At 38.6% G+C, this 23,467-nt stretch overlaps 2 protein-coding genes across 2 annotated transcripts in view; one reads left to right on the forward strand and one right to left on the reverse strand.

The window, feature by feature from the left end:
* FIG4 (FIG4 phosphoinositide 5-phosphatase) overlaps positions 1-3,996 on the reverse strand; it is a 118,720-nt gene extending 114,724 nt beyond the window's left edge. Inside the window, exon 1 of the mRNA XM_032408089.1 lies at positions 3,684-3,996. Coding sequence (XP_032263980.1) covers positions 3,684-3,749 — 66 coding nt within the window. The 5' untranslated portion in view covers positions 3,750-3,996. The remainder of the gene's footprint in view (positions 1-3,683) is intronic.
* An 819-nt stretch (positions 3,997-4,815) lies between these two features.
* AK9 (adenylate kinase 9) overlaps positions 4,816-23,467 on the forward strand; it is a 127,168-nt gene continuing 108,516 nt past the window's right edge. The window contains exons 1-5 of the mRNA XM_032408265.1: positions 4,816-4,875; positions 13,442-13,569; positions 15,228-15,291; positions 16,889-16,941; positions 17,040-17,136. Of these exons, the coding sequence (XP_032264156.1) occupies positions 13,453-13,569; positions 15,228-15,291; positions 16,889-16,941; positions 17,040-17,136 (331 nt within the window). The 5' untranslated portion in view covers positions 4,816-4,875; positions 13,442-13,452. The remainder of the gene's footprint in view (positions 4,876-13,441; positions 13,570-15,227; positions 15,292-16,888; positions 16,942-17,039; positions 17,137-23,467) is intronic.

Consider the following 23,467-nt stretch of genomic DNA (forward strand, 5'->3'; position numbering starts at 1 on the left):
ATATATCACAAAGGACTTGATTCCAGAATATATAAAAAACTACAAATCAAAAATAAAAAGACAAACAGCCCAATTATTTTTAAGTGGGCAAAAGACTTTGACACTTCACAAAGGAAGATATAAAAATGGCCAATAAGCACATGAAAAGATGCTCAATATCATCAGTCATTAGGGGAATGCAAATCAAAACCATAATGAGATACCACTATACAGGCACGAGAATAACTAAAGCTAAAAAGACTAACAACACGAAATGCTGGCAAGGATATGGAGCAATGAAGATTTTCATCCCTTGCTGTTGTAACCACCTATCATCACCTCTGTGACTAGCAATTTCATTCTTAGGTATTTACCAAAAGAAATGAAAAGTTACGTCCACAAACAGGCTTGTTCAAGACTGTGCATAGCTATCCTGACAACAGCCTAAATGTGGAAACAAGTCTAAATCAATAGGGAAAATGGATAAACCAACTGTGGAATATGTATACAATGGACTACTACTCAATAATAAAAATGAACAAACTACTGATACAATATGGATGAACTTCAAAGACATGCTGAGCAAGAAAAGCTAGACTCAACAGAGTATGTACTGTATAAATCCACCCATATGAAATTTTTCAATAGGCATATCTAATCTAAGGTTAAAAAGGAAAGAATATTAGTTGTCAGTAAGGAAAAGGGGGCAATTGACCGGATAGGGATGCAACGCAACTTTCTGGGGCAAGACAGGGGTATGGTTAACATATGTGTATACTTTCTGTCCAAACTTTACAGCTTAGATTTGTGCATTTCAATTTATCTAAATTTTAAAGAAAAAGAACCTTATAAAATAAGTGGTGGGTGGGGAGTGGAACGAGTTACAGCTAATAAAGGTAATTTTAGGGGCACCTGGGTGGCACAGTTGGTTGAGTGTCTGACTCTTGGTTTCAGCTCAGGTGGTGATCTAGGGGTCTTGAGATCAAGCCCAGCATTGGGCTCTGCACTCAGCATGGGCTCTGCTTAGGACTCACCCTCTCCCTCTGCCCCCTTCCCCTGCAGTGCTCTGTCTCTCTGTCTCTGTCTCTCTCTCAAAAATAAATAAATCTTCTTAAAAAAATAAAGGTAATTTTGGAGCTGGTGATAGATATGTGGGAGTTTATTATATTATTCTGTTTATTTTGTATTTGTTCAAAATTTCCATAATAAAAAAGCTAAAAACAAAAAACCCAAAGACACACAAACCACAAACTCAATGTTCTAAATTATTTGGTTCATCAGGAATACAATTACTCTGTCAAATAGCCATAAGAGTTTCTAACCACTGACTCTCAGTTTCTAAATGTAATCTGTCCCAGTCCAGTTATGAACTATCTATGCCTGGCACCAGGTATCAGCCCACACTCTCAATAGCACTGTCCTCTCTGCCTCATTCTTTTCTTCACTGAATGATAGTGAATAGTAGTCATAGTAGTAGTACAAGGATTTACTTCTTTGAGGTTTTATGAGGATTAAATAATAAAATATATGTTGAGTTCTTTGACCAGTGGCTGGCATAGAAGTTCCATAGGCACTAGTTATTCTTCTCATTAATAAAACCTGCTACAGTTTTTTTTTTTTTAATTCCTAGGATCTACTTAGTTGCCAGGAATTTTATGCCTTTTTTCTGAATTATCTATGTCCCTTAAACTTTGAGCTTATTACTCAAATAAATCTTTCTGCTTAAATTTTTAAGTCAAAAATATAAAAAAGAAGAGTCACATACTTTGACTGATGAGGAAACTGAGGTTCAAAGATTATATGCAGCAGACATTTCTCAGGGTGGTTGCCCTGGTCCAACCATTCCTCGAAACAAAGTCAGTACTACCAGACTTTGGCAGATTCCCAATCGTAGCTGAGTCAATCAGATTCCTTCTCCTAGTACCTATGGTATGCCCTTGGCAGCACTCTGAGTGGGTCCTCCAACCCTGCCTTTCCAGAAGCTAGGGAGTTAGGCTCTTCCGGTGATTCCATGCAAGGGCTCCTCCAGCATCCTTCTGATAAACTCAATCTTTTATCTCTAAGCTGGCTGGAGTTAGTTTCCATTCCTTAGATGACCAAAAGGGGTAACAACCAAGTTCCAGAACACACATCTCTTCATGTTAGACACTCTCAACCAGCATCTATTGGAAGCCTACTGTTTGCAAGGCACTGTACCAGATCTGTGCTGTGAGGACTAGCAAGTTGTGACAGGAGAAGGAAGGGTGGGACTTTACAAAGAGAGCGCTCCAGGAAATACTCTGGGTAGGTATAAGGAACTGAAAGCAATATAGTTTTGCTGCAGAATAAGGCACATAAAGGCACAGAGTTAATCCTCAGTAAATATTTGTTGAATTGATATTAAATTAGATATAAGACCAGACAGGTTTTGGACAAATCATATATGGCTTTGAATGCCAAATTAAGAGATTCAGAATCTACTCCCCTCAAATGGGGGCTACTGAAGGTTTCTGAGAAGAGCCCTATAATACAATTTGTGCTTTCAAAAAGCACTAACATCTCAGCCAGTCCTAATGAATGCTCAGCTTATTAAGGAGCTGAAGTTTCTGTGTTTTGAGTATAGTATTTATGTTTCCTACAGGGACATTTACCAGCACACTGTACAGAAAGCAGAAGGTTTTATTTAAATGTCAAAATACTTCTGTATGACTCTTCTCACAGAACAACTGAAGAATCTATGAATATTAGATAATTTCATCTTTTGGTCTGGATCCAATCAAATGAAGTTGCCAACAAAATTAATTTAGGGTCAACAATGTTTCTCCACTAATTGTGACCCGAGGCAGATGTGCTATTAGAACCATATTATAACCAAGAAACTGTTAAGTACCTACTTTATCTAATGGAAGACAACCCAAGTTCCATTGAATATGCCTTTTAAAACACTCTACAGCACAATAGGAAGGTTTCTGGCATATGCAATCCTATTACCATGAAGTGCAATTTTAAACACAGCTCCTAACATCACTGTTACCTCAACTCAGAAAAGTTATACTTTATTTTCCAACCACACAAATGACAAAGTATGTACTTCTATAAACACTATTCCATTAAATCTTAGGGACCTAGAATCTAAACACAAAAACTGATCTTATTCTACTCCTGTTTACATGGCCACTCGAAGTAATAAAACAAACAAAAAGTGTTGTTAAAAAGTCAAGTGAAAAGCAAAATAATGTTATCCAAACAAATGTCTTTAAACAAAGTAAGTTTTCCTTTCAAATAAAGAGAACCAAGTATTTTAGCAATAAAAGTGCACGTAATTAACATCAATTCATAGTGACTGGTATGCCATGGAATAGGAAAACACACAAATTACCCATTCAAAGGTCAAAAATATTTTTTCATACCCTTGCCTGTACTGTAAGTATAGAACTGCAAAACACTAACAGACTTTCTGAAAGTTTTTTAAAAGAATCCAGTAACTCGTTCAGAACTTCATAAACAGTTTCTGAGATACCACAAGCACCTGTTTCCAGTGTGTTCCAACCGTGGCTTATAAGTGGAAACATGTACAAGCAAAAGCAGCAGTGCCCTGGGTGCGACGACAAGGCGAAGCCCCCTCAGACATATGCCCAAGACTGGGATTAGGGACCCAGGGAGGAGGATGCTGCCACCGTCCTCCCGCGCGCGCCCCACTGTGCCCCGCGGCGCCGGGAACTTACAGCTCTGGTTTCATACAGAACCAGCTTCTGGACCGAGCTGATGATGGGGGCGGCGGCCGCGGGCATGGTAGGAGGAAGTTGGGGCTCCCACGACAGGGCATCAGGCCGCGGCCCAGGGTGCGGCAGCCTCCACACAGCCCCAGGAGGCCCGTAGATAAGACACCTCAGACCCCCGACACTAGATCCAGCCAGAAAACACCACTTGGACACTAAACATACAGAAGACCGGGTACAGCTCAGGTGCTTCCGGATCCCTGCTCCCCACCTCCAGGCAAGCCCCGCCCCGGGCACGTCGGGGGCGGGACTGGAGGATATACCGTAGAGAGGTCGTGTAGAGGCTCCAAGAACCTGCGTGCTGCCTGGGGAGGAAGCGAAGGGCGCCATTTTTGGTGCGGGCAAGAGAAAAACTGGGCGGAGAAAAAGTCGCGTGGTTAGTTTAGGCTCTCGCTTTATCTGAATCTGCTTTTTAGAATAGGGGGAGGATTTGCGACTGGATTGCTTCTTTTGAAGCGGTTCGCCGAGTTGTAGATAGATCCAATAGAAGTTGGTCTTTTTTTCTCTGCCTATTTCTGCCCTTATTTTCCTAGAAACATATCTGATAGCCCTTCCCTGAGTGTCGGTGTTTTCCCCCATGCATCTCTTTGTTATCCATTTTAACCCTTGTAAGAGTCAACAAAATCCATATTGTTTTGAGGCTGTGGGGTTCAAGGAATTTTTAAAAATCACCTTTTTAAAAAAAATCACCTGAAGTTGGACATTTTGGACTTTGCCACGTATTTGTGGCGGAGACTGGCCATTTGTAAATTCTACAAATGGACTGCCAAGTGTAGTGCCCTGTGGTGCGGCACTGGCTTTGGAGACGGGCAATTGTGGGTTAAAATAAGGTTTCTTCCATTTGATGTATGTGAACAGGAGTGGGTAGTGTACATACCGTCTCTAATCGTCACCTTCTATATCTGTGAAAAGGAATGTGTTATAAATACAAAGTTAAGTGCAAAAGTGAATACGTAAAATTTTTAAAAATGGAAGAATTACAGCCCCGCCTCACGAGGCCGGGTCCCCCAAGAGGCCCTGCGCGAAGCCCGCCAGGGATTCCCTAGGCAACCGGTCCACAGACCGAGAGGCGCGGGAGGCGGTTGCTGCGGCCGGCGAGTGGGGTCCTGTGGGCTCCTGACGACTCTGCTGCGGCGGGGTAAGTAGGAGTCGTAGTCCCCCGCCCTGGCGCCTTTTGTATCAATTGAATGAACCTCACCTCCTGCGGGGATCCCAGACCAGTTCCTTTTCTTACAAAACTGAACTTCGGGATCTCTCGGTAAAGTACTTTTAAAGCCACTTTCCCTTCCAACGACTAATGTCTTCATTCCACAAATATTTACTGAGCACCTACTAGGAGAATATAAGGCGTCGCCACAGCAGAAGTTACTAGGTTTCCCAGGAGAGGGGCCGCCTGTAAACCACAGAACCCACTGCTGGAGGTTTCCCAACAGCTAAAAATGTGAGGGAACTTTTAAAAATTCTATTGAATTATAGTATAAACGCATAACGTAATGTGATATTCGAGGTTATGTTACACAACAAGGAGATGTTAGAGATCATATTGTAAATTTAAAATTGAGAGATTACCAAATTTTTTAAAAATAAATGTTTAATTATTTAGTATTTTAATTTTCTTTCATAGTTTAGTCCTACCTTTATTAAGAACTAGAAAGATCGTCACGACAGTTCTGGCATTTCACGTTGACCTGGATCTTTCAACTGGGAAGAATATTGAGTTCTGTTTTGTTTCATAATGGAAACCAATTCTTCTGAATATAAGCATTAAATACTTGCACTATGTTTTTATTTAGGATAACAACTTTATAATATCTGTAGACTTCTGGTTTCCAATATTTAGCTTTCAATTATTATATCATACTGTAATAAAGCACTTCCATTTGAACTCTGTCTTTGTTGGTTTCCCCCAAAAGCAGATCCTGAGACAAAAATTCGAGGGCAAGTGCTTTATATGGGAAGTAATCCCAGGAAACAACATCAGTGAGCAGAAGGAAGCTGATCAAGGGAATATTATAAGCAAATTTCCCTGTGGGCTGAATTCACTGGATAATCCTGAGACGTATGTCTCAGAGTAATTCTCTCTTAAGGGCAAAATAGCTGGGGCATTTATTCACCAACTCCCATCAGTTATTGTCTGAGGCCTGCTATGGCAGAACATTAATTCCCTGGAACTTCCAGTCTGCCCTGTGCTCAGGCCGGCTAGGTATGGCAGCTGGAAAGAGCCCTTAGGCAAAGAGTCACACATGCTAGCCTTTGGAAGTCAGGCTGGCCATGCATGGAAAAGGTACATGTCAAGTGGTTATGGGTACTAATAGCATCTGCTACATTCCAACCTTTGCACTACTCATATCTACCCTGCCCCCACATTAAGTTCACATCATCCCCTCACCGATTCTTCACGGTGGTGGCTGGTCCCAGTTTCTAAAAGAAAAGGACTTACTGAAAGATGATTAGTGGGACAAGCTACAGAATCCACTACTGCAATTAATCCTAGGTCTGTAACTGATAATTCATCACTTCCGTCCTCTACCACCCATTCTAGATTTCTCTTACCATTGGCCAGCACTTCTGCTGGTCTCGGTTGTTTTCCCGGTAGGGTAACCAGCCTTCATCCCTGAGGGGTGTAAGCCTCTTGTTACCGTGTCTTTGTCAGGTTGTGCTTGCTAGAATTACAAGAGGTGTCTTAGAGAAATCCCTGAGTTCAGACATACATCTCCCTCCTCCAAGTATGTAGCAGCAACCCTATCCTCAGCTGCCAGTGCAGTAACTCCTTATGGGCATGTGGAGCCACAGCTGACCAGGCAGCAGTTTTAAGTTTAGTGAAACCTAACTAAGGGGATCCTCTGATAGAAGCATCTCTCTCCCATCAATCAAAACCAGGACCTCCAGTCCGGCAGAGCCTGAAGTCATGAGGAAAGGTGATACAAATTCCTCATGTCAATCACTGAGAGTGATGGTAGGACCATTCCTAACCCTTGCTTCAAAGCATATTTCTCATCTTGAAGTAGTATCTCAATCCCACGTGATCCCAAACAGAGCTTTAATTGTACCTTTAAGAGGCCATTCCAACATTCTGTCAGACCAGCAACTTCTGGATGAAGTGGTATGTAATAGAATCAGTGAAACCTTCTTATCATATCTCCTTTACTATAAAGACGGTCCTTTGATCCAAGGCAATATTATATGGATCTCATTGTGATAGATGAGACACACTCCAAACCCTCAGATAGTGGTGCTGGCCAAGGCATTTTGGGTAGGGAAGACATACCCATACTAGGGACACATGTCACCTGCTGCCCTCTCCAAGGTGAAGGGGTCCCATGTAATCAGTTTGTCACTGAATGGATATACCATATTGAGGGCTTAGCCTCAGTCTCTGCTGCAGACAGGTGAGGTGTTCAGTGGTAGAAGTGGCTAAATCAGCCTGATGAGCCCATGCATGGCTTCCATTGCCTCCATCCCCACTACCATGCCTCCTCCATTCATGAGCCCATTTTGGAAGCACTGAGGTGACAAGGATAAACAATGGCTGGCATTTACTGGATAATCATCCTGCTTTGTGAGACACAAAAATCCACATATTTTGTGTCCACTTATATTTATTTTCTGTGTGACATAACAAAATTACCACAAATTTAGCAGCTTAAAACATACATATATTATCTCAAGTTTCCATGTTCAGGAGTCCTGGCATAGCTGAGCTGGGTCCTCCACTCAGGGTCTCACAGTGCTGCAGTCAAGGTGTTGGCTGAGCTGCATTTTCATCTGGAAGCTTGACTAGGGAAGAACTGGCTTCCAAGCTCATTTAGATTGTTGGCAAAATTCATCTTTTTGTGGTTGTAGGACTGAGGTCCCACTTTTCTTCCTGGCTGTTGTCCAGGGGCTGCTCGCAGTGACTGGAGGCCACCCACTGTTCCTTGCCATGCAGTCCTTTGACAACATGGCAGCTTAATTCAAAGCCAACCAGGAAGTCTCTCCAGTATACTAAATGGGATCTTATGTAATATAATGTAATCATCAGAATAATATTTCTAACACTTTCACTAGATTTAGAAGCAAGTCACAGATTCCATCCGCACGTAAGAGAAGGGAATAATCACACAGGGTGTGACTTGTTAGGGGTTACCATAGAGTGTGTTTGTACACCCCTCTCATAGTTTCATTCACATACGTCTTCCCCAGAACTTTTTCTCTTGTCTTTCAATCTTGCTCCTCTCAGGCCCTTGACCACACCATTCAGTATTGTCCTCCAAATGGAGGACCTAGGAATACTGCTTATATCTCTGCCCACAGGAGCGCCTGGGTGGCTCAGTTGGTTAAGTGTCTGCCTTCGGCTCAGGTCATGATCTCGGGGTCTTGGGATGGAGCCCCGCATTGGGCTCCCTGCTCAGTGGGGAGTCTGCTGCTCCCTCTCCCTCCCTCCACTTGTGCTCTCTCTCTCTCTTTCTCACTCCCTCTCTCAAATAAATAAATAAAATCTTAAAAAAAAAAAAATCTTTGCCCACAAGGAGGATTTTCCCTAATCATCATCATTCACGGCTACCCCCGAGTGGGATTAAAGTTTGGAAGCATTCCATATTGCACCAATATATCATGATGCATCTATGATTTTTAAAAATTTTCTATCAGCTGTTCTTAGGGAATTCCATATGAGGTGTGAGCTGAAAGAGAGACATTGGTGAGCAAGAGATAGGTGACATGTGTCTGCTTATTTATGAAACTTATTTGTACTCTCCAGGCCTGCTTGGAACTGAACACTTGGAAGTGTTCCATTTTTATCATTTGGTGGATTGCTGCTATGCCTGCCCAACTTGAGGACTTGATCTGACATACTCAGCTCATGATGGGCACTTCCAGTTCCATAGTCACCTGATGTCCCATGGCCAGGCATTCATTCTCTCCCAGAGCCCAGAGCATTACCAAGAGCTGCTTCTTGAACGGGGAATGGTTCTCTGCTACAGACAGCAGTGATCTACATGAGAGGTTTCTGTCGTGGCTTTGCTAAGACTCCAGAAGTATTCTTAACGTACTCTAAGTACCTCCCTATTGCATCATGGGATCTGGCCAGGTATAAGGCCCAAGAAGCAGGCCTCTGGTATCATACACTAAAACTGCTGCAGAGCTCTCTTGCTCTGAGCTTCACTCAAAACTGATAGCTTTCCAAGTCACCCATTAAATGGATCAGAAAGTATCCCCAAGTGTGCTACGTGCTATCTCCCAAAACTAGAGACTTATAAAATACTGCCCCTCCTCTTTCAGAGGTAGAATGCGTGAGGTACAATAACTTGTCCTTTACCTTGGAGAGAATATCTCGGAATGACCCAGACCACTGGCCTTTTAAAACCTCACCAAAGTAACAGGCCTTTAAGTCTTTGTAAATATATCTTCCACTTTCTGCTGCTCGTGTGTCTTACGAAGGCATCCAGAACACTTGCCACTTCCTGCTCCCCCAGTATTGTAGATCAACAAGACCCCTTGGTACTATCTTTGCTACAGACACGGGAGAGTCCTGGTGTAAAATTGAATGGCCCTTGCTGACTGTTCAAGTGAATGCAAACTGCTTCTAATCTTCTGTTCTGACAGGGATTTAAAAAAACAACACATTTGCCAGATGAATAACTACATACCAAGTACAAGAAGCTGTGTCCAGCTAGCAAAGATCTCATCTGCACAGCAGTTACAAATGGGGCTATCCCTTGGTTAAGTTTTCAGTAGTCCACCATCATTTGTCATGATCTATCTTGTTTTTTCAAAAAGCCACACTGGAGAATTAAGCAGGGCTATGCATCTTTTAAATAGTTTTGGGTAGCACCTTTCCATTTCATTCAGAATGATTTACTCTTATTTATCTGGCCTAGGGGCCAAGGAGCAGGTAAGCAATTTCATGACCTTCCACTTAGCTTTTCTACCACATTGGCTCTTACTCCACAGACAGAACCACTGTGAAGGTTTTACCAGCTGCAATCCCCATTACGAACTCAGGGACCAGGAAAATAACCATGAAGTGATTCTGCAGACCCTATACTATAGGATAGACTTGAGCCAAGACTCCCATTTATTACTGGTTCTCCATTTGCTTTCACTCCTATAGGGGGCCATGATGGCATTTTGAATCCACTGGTGTTGGTGTCAGCTCAGACCCTGTGTCCTATTGACTTGGAAAGAGGAGGATAGTCCCATTTCCTCAGTGTGTATTTTCCCAGTTAATGGTTGTAGGTTCTCTTGGAGAAGGATTGGGGAATCCCTATTGTGAATACTTGTTAGGTGTTGTAGGGTCTATTCTTGAGGGCTCCTTGCCTCCCCTTCAATAAATGGGCTTTGGAGCTAAGAGCTGGGCAAGGAATCATGATTTTCCACTGTGGCTGCTGACATCAGCCTTTGATTCACTTGCCCTTTGTCATTTTTAGAAATGTAAGTTCATCAGCATTTTTGCTGACTGCTCATCTGTTTCACCCCTAGAAATTCTGTGGCTTATCAGCAGTCACCACAGATCTCTGTGGGTCTTGCTTGTTGCCATTCTGGACTTGCTGCCCATTCTAGTAATTACACCTACTTTGCTTCTGATAGTTAAGTGCTGCCATCTGGCCTCTGCTCTCCCAGACCTTCTCATCCCCACTGAAACATGGGACCGCAGTATCATAGCAGCCTTTCTCCTACCTCCAATCCTGGCCTACAAAGGATAGCCACCACTGAGCTTATTAATGATACTAGTGCCTCCTTACTAGTTCATTCCTTGTAGCCTTAAAGAAGGGAGTATCCTCTGGCCATCCCAAAGAGCGGAGTTGGCTGATGCATTTCCTCGCCTCATTTAACATGTCCTCATTTAACAAATCCATCTAACATGTCCCCTCTGTGAGCCTTTCACACCCTACTCCATATTCTGCTATTCTAGAGGCATAGGCTAAATAAGGACAAGAGGCTACTTTCTGCACAAGTGCAATAAGCACAACAAACTTAACTCTTCCCCTGCTGAGATGTTGTAACTGCAAACGGACTGCTAGATGGGTGGAGTGGATGGTCCCTGGGCAGTCCTCAGTTGGGGCTCTCTGTCAGGATGTCCAAGGTCCATCCTCCTATCACTCATGCCTGGTTTCCTAACACAGATAATCATGGGGTTCAAAGTACTTAGACATCCACCTAAATGTTCCATCCCAGGCCTTAGGGCCCTGGTTTTAGTGTACTTAATATTCTTTAATAAATGTACCATCTCTCTAAAAGGTTTAGATGCATTGTCTCCTTTATAACTACATTTTATAGTAGCATTACTTATTTTTTTGGTACTAAAAATAACTTGAAATTTTAGTTCTTTTGTCATGAAGTTTTCATCTCAATCTTTTTAATATACTAGTAATAATTCTTATAATGTCTTGTTTCATAATGACATCTTAAAGTAATATTGGTATATTGAGCCCATTTGATTATTCTTAAATTCCACAGAGAAATATAATCATATCCCATTTACCGGGAAGCACATAGCCCCCGTAATCCATTTTCATTGTTCCATGAACAGTGTCCCAGACCACTGGGACATAGTTTTGTCCCATTTTTGAAGTCTCTTATTAAAGTCATTTCATAAGATTTTGTAATTTTTCCATAAAGGGTTTATATATCTTTTATAATATTTAATCCTGGTTGCTTTATTATTTTGCTGCAAAGAGAAGTCTTTTTATCTTTAGTTACATTTTTTAGCAATTCATGCTGTATAGAAATGCAACTGAATTTTGTATAATTTTGAATCCAGCAAATTGGATTATCAGATTAATTCTCAAAATTTATCTGTGATATATTAGTTTCCTATGTAGACAGTCATATCAACTGGGAATAATTACAGTTTTCTTTCTTTTGTCTTGTCATGACCTGAAAAGAACATTTTTAATATTTAATCATTAAATGTAATGTTTGTCTTTTGTTAATACCTTTTATCAGGTTAAAGAAATTCCCTTCTATTCCTAGTTACTAAGAGATTTATCCTTTATTAATCATTAAAGGGTGTTGATTGTCTCATACTTTTTCTACATCTATTAAGACAATCATACAGTTTTTCTCTTTTATTTTAATATGATAAATTAATTTCTCGTTCCCTCTCTTGCTGTGTCTCTCTCTGTCAAATAAATAAATAAATAATCTTTAAAAATGAAAAAAAAATTATTTTCTCATATTAAGCCAGCCTTGAATTCCTGGGGAAAGCCCAACTTGGTCATGATGTTATCTTGTTATATATTGCTGGATTCAATTAGCTAATATTAGGATTTTGTAAATCTTGTTCATGAATGAAATTGGTACATCATTTTGCTTTTAACACTATTCTCTGATTTAGGTAAAGGTTATATAAGACCGATAAACTGATGTAAGAAGTCTCCACTTTATCTTTTCTCTGAAAGAGTGTAAGATTCTAAGACTTGGAGCTCTTCAAAAAACCATCTGGTTTCTTTTGTGGGAAGATTTTTAGTTACTCAGTTTCCTTATAGTTATAGAACCACTCAGGTTTTCTCTTTTTTTTCCTGAGAAGCTGATTTTTCTAGGAATTTATCAATTTTGTTTAAATTTTCAAATTTATTTGGGATAACTTTATGATATCCTCGCCTTACCTATATTATATCTGTAGTTTTGTTACTCTGTAGTTCTTCCTCCTTTCTGTGTCTAATATTGTTTGATCAAGTAGACAATAAATCAGTAGGCATTATGGAAGATTTAACCAATAAAATTCACAAACTTGATGTAAACCTCATTTAAAGAACACTACATCAAAAAAACATAAATCACATATCCTTTTCAAGGAATCAGGGAATCTTTTAAAAAACTACAATGTACTAGGCCATAAAGCAAAAACCTCAACAAATTTCAAAAAATTAGTATACCATGGAGAACATTCTCTGATTAATGACAGAAATAAAAAACAACAAAATCTTAATTTTAAGATATAAGAAACCACACTTCTAAAATTGTTTAATTGTGCCTTCTATCTTCTTGATCAATCTTGATAGTTTTCTATTTATACTTTTTTTTCAAATACCACTATTTAGCTTTGGTGACCCTCTCTATATATGTTTGTTTTCTATTTTATTAACTTTTAAGATATATTTTTCTATTTTTCCTGTTTTTTCCCCCAGCATCTTAAAAGTGCTGAGCTTATCTCATGTACTTTTCAGAGTTTCTTTGGTTCTAATGTAAATATTTAAGGTTTCTAAATATTACTTTAGCTACATCTTCTAAGTTTTGTTATGTATGTTCATTTTTTTTCAGTTTTACATATTTTCTAATTTCCATTCAGATTTCTGTTAGAGCCATTAGTAGTCAGTCCCTACACATGTGCACATACACACATATATATGTGTCTGTATAACATATATGTGTATGTATATATATAGCATATTTAATTTGATCTTTAATCGAATACACACATCATAACATATATGTTTATGTATGTATATATGTATTTTTATCTTAATCTTGCAGAAACACTTCGTTTTAGCTGTCTTTTGTACAACATATAGCTCATTTTGCTTTTTGTCTCAAACTAAGAGCCTATTATTGTTTTAATAGATAAGTTTAACTTATTTGTGAATATCGGCAAAATCTTTGTATTTAGTGATGTGGAATGGCTTCTAGGCTAAGTAAATTCTCAGGATATTCTCATTCTCCTTCACCTACCGGCTTCTTCCAGCTAAATTAGTCACTAACAATTTTACTCTTTCTTATTGTAGTAGTTTATATTATGAATTCTCAAGAGAAGACAGAAGAGCATCCTTTTGCGGATATATTTAATGAAGATGAAGCTGAATATAACTTTTTGCTGTCTAAACCTGTTTGCTTTGTTATATTTGGGAAACCAGTAAGTTATCTTTTCTAACTTATTATTTACTATAATTTTTATTTTTAAAGTCATAATATTATGTTACCATACAAGAAAGAAAACCACATAATGTGCTAATTTTTTCGAGTGTTAGGCTTTCATTGTATGACTTAAAAACTGATATAATATTGGTTGTAAGTTCCTAACTTTATCTTGTCTTGTACACTATAATTGAAAAGGAACCTACATTGTACTTATCTTTGTTTTTATATTACGAAGAAATAGAACTCATCAAAGCATTGCACCATGACAATTGTTAGTAGTCTATGATCCAAGGTTATTCCAAACATAATTTGCTTATAAAACTTTCTGTGAAATTTGTTATGAGGTTCCCTGGGTATGTGAAGAAAGGACACTATAGAGACAAACTAGGGCTCTCCCATTAATATCTGAAGCTACTGAGAGGCAATGTGCCTCACCTTTGCCCACAGTGTGTTCGCAGACCTATGTATTGTCTTTCTACAAAATAAAAAGAAACCAAAAATGGATGATATAAGATAGCCTGCTTTTCTAGGCATTTCTAGTAAGGACCTCTAAATGAGGGGTATTTTCAGCCATTGAACTAGTTGGTAGTTAGCATTAGAGAGCCTGAGCTGGTGAATTAAAGATCCTCTCCAGAACAGCAGAGACTAAGAGCTGGATCCCACCCTCGATTTAATTTTATATGGACCCTGGGACAGGTACCAAGAAATGGTTCCAGTAACTTTCATTATGTTTCTTAACATATAATAGAGTTTTAAAAGTCAACAGTGAACATGGATGGAACTAGAGGGTATTATGCTAAGCGAAATAAGTCAGTCAGAGAAAGACAATTATCATATGATCTCACTGATATGTGGAATTTAAGAAACAAAACAGAGGATCATAGAGGAAGAGTTGAAAAAATAAAACAAGACGAAACCAGAGAGGGAGACAAACCATAAGAGACTCTTAATCATAGGAAACAAACTTAGGGTTGCTGGAGGGGAGGGGGGTGGGGGGATGGGGTAACTGAGTGATGGACATTAAGGAGGGCATGTGATATAATGAGCACTGCGTATTATATAAGACTGATGAATCACAGACCTGTACCCCTGAAACAAAAAATACATTATATGTTAATTAATTGAATTTGAATTAAAAAATGTTCAAAATAAAAGTCAACAGTGAGAGCAATCAGGTGCAAATATTACTACATTAAAGTAATCTTTTGTCTTGAAAATATGATACTTTTCAAAGATGTCCATTAAGTAAGAATTTTTTGTCTTGGAAGTTACTAAGTGGAAGTCTGTCAAAACATTCATGACTAAAAACTTTAGAAAAGAGATAAAGTGATAGATTTCAATATAATCACAATGATACGTATTCAAGTTACAAAATTTGACAATCAAAAGAGGACAGTACCTGCCTGGTTTCAGGGCTATTTTCTTAATTTAAAAAATGTTATTTAAATCACTTCAAAAATGTGGCAAATGTGACAATGAATAGAGAAAAATTAAGCTATAAATATCTAGAGTCTGCTGTTCATTTATTTTGTGGACAAAAAATTTACTTGATAATATTCACGTATTGTAACCATCAATAGAGTCTCTTAAAATGAGAATATCTGTTTCACTGGCAAATGCCTGTGGGTTTTAAATAACATCTTTCTTTTTAAGGGGGTTGGGAAGACAACTTTAGCTCATCAAATAACACAGGCATGGAGATGTATTCGTGTAGAAGGTAAATTTTACTCTTTCCTCCCAATATTTTATTATAAAAACTTTATAAAATGTGAAGAATATATCATCTGGATTCTGTGATTAACATTTCGCTATAATTACTTTATCACACATCACTACCAACCTAGTGAATGTTATCTTCAAAATAGCATCAGGCATATTTTTGCCTTTCAGTTAGTCCTAGTTTTGTTCATAGAAGTTAGGAGGGTTTATGAAATGTCTTTGACTTCATTCTACTGCCTCCAATTCTCTAATCCCCTCATTTAGAACTACTGGGGACATGTGTGTTTTGGGAATCTCCCTATGAAAGATGAAAAGAGAAGAAACTCTCACAGCTGTTCTTGAGAGCATTTTTTAAGACTTAATTTTTTTTTTTTAAGATTTTATTTATTTGAGAGAGAGAGAGAGCTCAAGGCGGGAGCGGGGAAGGGCAGAGGGAGAGGGAGAACCAGGTTCCCCACTGAGCAGGGAGCTGGATGCGGGGCTCAATCCCGGGGTCCTGGGATCATGACCTGAGCCGAAGGCAGATGCTTAACCTACTGAGCCACCCAGGTGCCCCAAGACTTGATTATTTTCAATGATAAATTTTATTTTTATTATTTTGCTTTGCATTCTTTGCAGTATATGAGGACTACTAACTTTATATAAAGTATTCTTTTAATCAATAAAACTATTTTTGTCCTAATAGAAAAATAAGCAAAAGAATGAATTGGCAATTCATAAAAGTAGAAATAAAAAAATAGACAAATGTAAGAAAAAAGTCATTATTCAAAGAAATTGTTATTCGAAGAAATGCTAATTAAAATAACACTGATCCATATTTACCTATCAAATTGACAAAGAATCTTTAAAGTTTCTATAATCATTTTTGGCAAGAATGTTATGAAATGAGGATTCCATGTGCTGTTAGTGAAATTGCAATCTGGTACAATTTTGGGGAGACCAATCATAGATTACTAGCAGCGAGGGACATAATTCAGTTCCTGAGTCCTCCCGTAGGTCTTGCCCCTGTCATTTCTGTCCCAGGATGTCTTCCATAAGGGATGGAATATTTCCTCTTAAAAAGAAACAAATCATTGGAATTCCAGCCTCAGGCCCCCTTTTTCTAATCAGTGTTTATCTATTTTTACATTTCTTGACACATACTTTCCTTTTATATAATCAGAGTGCAAAATTAGTGAGCTCTGGATATAACTCTGTGGTTATAAAAGTATCTGGACTAATAATACTTAGTGTATACTTTTGAGTGACACTTTACAATTTCCCAGTCACTGTCGCGTACGCAATGTCATTTCATGCTCACATTCTCTTGCATACTATACAGGGCATGAGCATGCAAGGCCCAGAGGTATTTAAGTAGTTAGCTTCCTCAAGATCTTTTAGCTAGCGAGTGGCAGAGACAAGTTCTCTGTGGAATACATTCTGCTGCCTCATGCTTTGGTTAGGCTTAAACGACATAATGTGTGTATAAATATGTTTTGTAAACTCTTAAAGTGATATGCAAATATTAATCTTTGTTACCATTATAAAACAAATATGTTTCTTAATTTGGCAATTCTAATAGCAGTTTGTGCTAATATTTTGAATTCATATTTTAGTTTTACCGATTTTGGAAGAACAGATTGCCAGGGAAACTGAAACAGGAGTTATGGTAAATCTAAGTTTCAAAATTATTATGATTTAAAAAAAAATAAGCTCTGTGTCACAGATATATATACACTAATATACACTATCTTTTTTGGTTCTTAGTTGCAATCAATACTGCTCAGTGGTCAAAGCATTCCAGATGAACTTGTCATAAAGCTAATGTTGGAGAAGCTCAACTCCCCGGAAGTTTCTCACTTTGGTATGTTTATTTTTATAAATCGGTGGCTATCAAAGCAGCCTTAAAACTTGTGCTTTAGCTGAGGCACACATAATTTCCGGAGTTGCTCTTTCCTTTGCCCTGATGCGGGAATTCCAGAGCCTGAATTCAGTTAAGCAGCTTAGATATTTTTATTTGCTTGTTTACTTCCTTTTATTCTTCAGATTCTACATTTGTAAATAAATAAATAAATTTAAATGGTTCAATCTTCTTTGAGCACTGTATTATCCAGCAAAAGCATCAACACTCTGCCGTGGTCCTTCTCACAGTGCTGACAATCTCTGCTGACTGCTTTCTCATTCACTCCGCGTTTTATTACTGAGTCCTGTCCGTGGCTAGTCTTCTCTGCGTCAATCCACACTTATAAGGCAGGAATTTCTTGAATGGCACCAGCTTACCCTCTGGCTGCAGATATTGGCAGGCTTCAGTCTGTTCACCCAGTCTACCCTCTGACTCTGGACCCAAGAAATCTCCCTGCACTCAAGCAGATGCTGAGCAGGGGTTTGGAGCCTAATTTCTCAAGACAAAGGCTACTGAAGCTCCAGAATGACCAAATAGAAAAGAGCAAACCCTATGACATTTGCAAAAGAAAGAAGAGGAAGAAAGATGTGCTGGGGAGAAAATCATCCACCTGAAATAGATTTATTGAATGAAAGAAGAAAAACTTAGCAAGCTGCTTTGTATCCTTAGTAAGTTAAGAGAGGACATTGTGACTATTAAGAATATAGGGATAAAAATAAAATGCAGTAAAGTAAAAACCATGATTGCCAAAGCAAATCAATAATGGAAGTAGCAAAAGCAGACATCACTGCAAACTATGTCTGTAGTTTGCACTGTATCATATCTATAGGTAGAAAGATTTCTCTACATATAGATGATATATAGAACAAACTACATCTATCCATCCACATATAGATAAATATCATCTCTCCATTATATATGTTGTGTGTGTGTGTATATATATATATATATGTGTGTGTATATATATATGTATATACACTTTGTCTACACATCAGTCTATCTATTGATCAGTGATAAAGAAGATGAGCTTGGGAAAATATCCAGAATGTGGGCGGTTAAATGAGTAAAAAGGTAAAAAAGACGATGACAGAATTCCAACATAGGTCAATAAATGACCTCCAAAAGCGAAGTGATTGAAACTGAAGCATGGGGTGGCTCAGTCATTAAGCGTCTGCCTTCACATCGGGCTCCCCGCTCAGCGGGAAGCCTGCTTCTCCCTCTCCCACTCCCCCTGCTTGTGTTCCCTCTCTCATTGTGTCTCTCTCTGTCAAATAAATAAAATCTTTAAAAAAAGAAGAAGAAGAAAGAAACTGAAGCATGTATACAGAAAGGCAGGCAAATATCTTCTTGTTTATACTTCGTCTCCCCTTACCTCTTATAAAAATTAGAGTAATTTACCCACAAAAAGATGGTATAAATGATGAATATTGGCAAAAAGAGAAAAAATAATGAAAAAATAAACCCACTCAGCTATGCCATTCATGATGTTCAGGAATCTTTTTAACTTCTTGTGGAAGATTTCAAACAAAAGTAAAGAAAGTGATATAAAACTCCCCCCATGTGTCCCTCACCCAGCTTCAGTGACAGCTCCTGTCTAATGTTGTTTTATGTGAACTCCTGCCCACATCCCTCCCCCAACCTACTTTATTTTGAAGCTAATTCATATCATATCAGTTCATCTGTAAATGTTTTAGTATATATCTCAAAAAGATAAGGACTATTTTTAAACCTAGTATCACATTACATTATCATACCTACTAAATTAATAGTAAATCATCTACTGACCATTCCGTGGTCAGATTTCATTATTTGCCTTGTTTATTTTTTTTTTCTAGCTGATCTTTGGGTTTTGGTTTTTTTGTTTTGTTTTGTTTTTTGGGGGGGGTTGTTTTGTTTGTGTGTGTGTTGTTGTTGTTTGTTTTTTTGTTTTTTTGGGTTTTTTTGGAAGGATCCAACCAGGTTTCACATATAGCAATTGACTGGTATGTCTCAAGTCCCTTTTAATCTATAAGTTCCCTCTACCTCCTTCTATCGTCTTGTGTTCTCTTTGTTGAAAAAACAAGTTATTTGTGTTTAAGAATTTCCTGCATTTTGGATTTTGCTGACTGGCATCCCCTCGTATCATTTAATGTATTCCTCTTTCCCCTAGACTTGCTGTACACTGGTGCTTGTTCTGGGAGCTGGCAGAGGAAAAGCAGTATAAATGATTTCTTGAGTCTGAGGGCCACACTATTAGCATGCAATTGCATGGCTGTGTTTTAGGCATGCACAACTGGGCTTATTTAAAGGCTGTAGTGGGACGGGACCTAGAACCCCTTCTGCCCAAGTTCCCTTCACCTATTCTATAGCATCCTCAAAGGAATTTCTATGGAACCTAGCACCCTGCTAAATGCAGTTTAAAAGTCTTTGCTCGGCAAGGAGTCTTTCTGATGTTTGGTCCTACTCACCAGCCTGGTGGATGGTAGAAGCAAAATTGGAAGTGATGAGCTTTCAAAACAGGATATTAACTTGGGTCCGGTCTGGGTGAGGCTGGGTAATTGATGACTCTAAAATCCCTAAAGACAGATGTGTGCTGCTGGGCACACTGCACAACAGAATATTGCCAAATTCAATCTTAATTTTTTTCTGTACCAGAGCCTTTTTACGGTTGAAACTTTGTATCACTATTTAGAAATAACTTACACAATCTGTAATTACAGTCCTTTCATTCACAACCTGTCATGCTGTGTTGGCTTTTGGCCAAAATCAGCTTCCATGAACTGCATCTTTACCCAGGAGAAAAAGGTAGAGCCAATGCCTGGGCATCCTGAGAAGCCCCTCTCTGCTTCCTGTTTCTAGATTCCAAAAAACTCACTTTCTCCAGTAATGATGGACAGCCCTAGTCTGGGCATTCCCTGCCCCCAGCGTATCACATTGTGGATAGTCTTGTAAGTCACTGGTCACCAGTGTGTCCTCTCAAATCAGGCTGGCATGAGGTCAGGTACATATTAGGACTGGATGGACATAAGCTACCTGATATTTCTGAATATCTCATCACTTCAATCTGAAAGCAGTAGCATGCCATCTTCAGTTTTGTGGAAATAGGAATTCATTCCGCTGTACCAGGAAGTGGGGGCAAAGTGATGGCATGGGCCAAGTAGTTACCCCTGGGTAGTCAAATGGACAGTATTTAAGTTTTTCCCTGGTGAGGGTGGTGCAGGCTGAATACTAGCCTGCAGCATGTCTACTCTGCCAATGATAGTACATACAAAGCCTCACAGCAAGGAGTGGCAGGAGGTCTACCATTCCGTCTTCAGCATTGAGGGTAGGGGCTTGATAATGGTGTCAAGGAGATATGGGACAGAGAGGGGAAGTCCTCATCTCTGCTTCCATATTCACACATGTCTCTGGGGTTAGAGAGATTGGCAGTGGGCTTGGCAGCTCTGATACGTCTACAAAGAAGTATCCTTGTGAGTATCCACAGTTGAGTCTAGAGAACTAAGCTCTTCCACTCTCCCACATCTCTTCCATAGATACATTCCTAGGGTCTGGGTGTGATGATACTGGCCACCTCTCAATGAGTAAGGCCCTAAAACTTGTCACTCAGAAAATTCAGGCAGCCCAAATATTGGCCTATCAGGTGAGAACCAGACCCCATGGAAACAACCCACTCTTCTGCTGCTTCCACTAGGAAAGAGACCAAGTTTTAAACTCATTCCAATATACATGTATGCCTGAGGTTTATGATACCTACAAACAGTTGTACTTGAAATGCCTGATAAGCTGTCCAGGTAGTAGCAGTGATTGCAGTAATCTACAGGGTGCACACAGAGAGCCAAACATCCTTCTGTCATCCCTTGTAATACACAGATGGTGGGCAGTGCTGCCAGCACAGGGAATGAAGGGGAGGTATTGTGTAATCCCCTGTTGCTTGGAAGGGGAAGGCATGAACTCTGGAGACTGATGGTCTCTGGAAATGTCAAATCAGGAGGGCTGAGCTGGGCAGGGGTTGAGTTCAGTCTAGGGCTAGGCCCCCTCACCCTTAAAATGTGTCACACCAGGGGGTTAATGCCAGCCATCCTGTCCCAAAGTCTTGACAAGTTTCCAATAAGGTTGTTAATCAAATGGAGAACAATTTAACAACAGGCTCCAAACCAAACTAGGGAAGTAGGAAGCCAGGGAAACAAAAAGCTAGAGCAGCAGGGGTGGCAAGTAGAGGAAGGTCTGGCCCAGTTCCCGAGACAGTGCCAATGCATGCAGTGGCTAAATTTTTGCCGGGGGGTGTTGGGTTCTCTTAAGGAACCTTGAATAGAACGGATGCCTTAGGATATCACCACTACTTCAAAATCTTTGAGACACAACAGCAAAAGCAAATGAGTAAGCTGAGTTGTAAACTAAAGATTATAGCAAGACAGGAGAGAATCATGATTATAGCTCACATTCCCAAAACCAAAGAAAATAGGTCTTCCTTTTTGCCTTTTGAAGTTATAACTACTTAGGATTGCTTCTCTGGATAGCATCCAACACATAGTTAGCAGAAAGTGAAGTGTTTCAAATATCTTAGGAGAAATGCCTAAGGATTTGATGAGATTTTGGATTACTATGGTAGTTGTTGGTCTGCTTTTGTAAACTAAAAAACTAAAAATAATAAGCATGTGATAAGCATGTTCTTAAGAGAGGATTTTGAGATTGGCTTATTAGGCACATTCATTTACTCATCTATCAACAGATGCTTAATACCTTTTTTAATCATACTATTCTAGACATTGCATAGGATAGCAGTTCTCAAACTTTTTAGTCTGAAGACTCCTATATACTTATAAAAATTGTTGAGGCCCCAAAAGAGCTTTTGCTTACTTGGGTTATGTCTATCATATATTAGATATCATCATATTAGAAATTAGAACTAAGAAATATTTAAAATATTTGTTTAAAAATCATAACGAAACCATCACATGTTCACATTAATAGCATATTTTATTAAAAAATAATTTTATTTTTGCAAATCTCTTTAATATCTGGCTTAAGAGAAGACCCAACTGGATTCTCATATCTCCTTCTGCTCAATCTGTTGCAATATATTGTTTTTATTGAAATATATGAGGAAAATCCAGCTTCACACAGATATGTAGTTAGAAAGGGAAAGTATATTTTAATAGCCTTTAGAATAATTGTGACTATCCTTGATCCTACATTAAAACTCACTAAGGAGGACTTTCTTAAAGGTTATTTGCATTATAGAATCTGAAACCACATCAAGAACTTTTCAAACTCTGTTAATTAAAATCCATTTGTCTATCTTGAACTTGGACTGGGTCTTTGACCCATGCATGATTTGCAGGCACCATGCAGTAGTTATTTTGGAAAATACTGACTAAGTTGTGCTAAGTTTTCCAAATGTTGACACTTTTCATTATACACTGTCAAAAAATCACTTTTATTAATTTCACCACCAATGTCATCAAGAAAAGTTTTAAAAATTGGGAAGTTGTTAAGCTTATGGCAGTAGATAAACATTTTCTAAAATTTGAATTTTTGCTTGAATTTTATCATTGGCAACAAATACTATTCAGTGGTTGTCCTTGAAGTGACCAGCTCACTCCACTCACTTTTTATAAAATATCTGCCAAATATCCAAAACTGAATAACCATAATTTGTCAGTTCTTTCAAGAAAAAAGGTCCTATTAAAAATAGCAGAAAAATTGAAGTCCTTAATTCTGAGGGAACTGAGACTTTATTAATAAGAGAAAATTTTCTCAAGCAAGAGAGTGACATAATCAAAGAAATATATTAAAGAAATTAATGTGATGATGACAAATGGGATGAATTTCAATGATAAGATTTAGGTTTTTGGGTGGGGATGCAAGCCAATGTGCTAAGCCAAAATCATATTGATAATGTTCTGTTTTTTAAACTGTATGGGGAGAACATGGGTGTTTTATATATAAACATTATGTATGTACATATTCTATTATAAAACATTAGCTTTAGAAAGAAAATAATATACTATACACCCCCTATAATATACCTTTACGGCTTTCCTAACGCTCAAAGAATTATTAGAATGGAATTTCATTCCCTAGACACCTCATGTGCTTAAAATAAATTGATTTGGAATTTTTAAAGATGTCTCCTCCTAGCTCAGTGATTTTATTTATGATCAGAAAAACATTATTCACTGTTATGCTTCATGTGGCAATAAACTTAACTATTAAAAATATTTGACAGATTTTAAGATCTACATTAATATTCATCAATAAGCAAATGACATTTTATAAAGTAATAACAAATCAATGCTCTCATATATTGATA

Source organism: Phoca vitulina, unplaced genomic scaffold (assembly GCF_004348235.1).
Source record: "Phoca vitulina isolate PV1807 unplaced genomic scaffold, GSC_HSeal_1.0 scaffold9, whole genome shotgun sequence".
Lineage (NCBI taxonomy): Eukaryota > Metazoa > Chordata > Mammalia > Carnivora > Phocidae > Phoca > Phoca vitulina.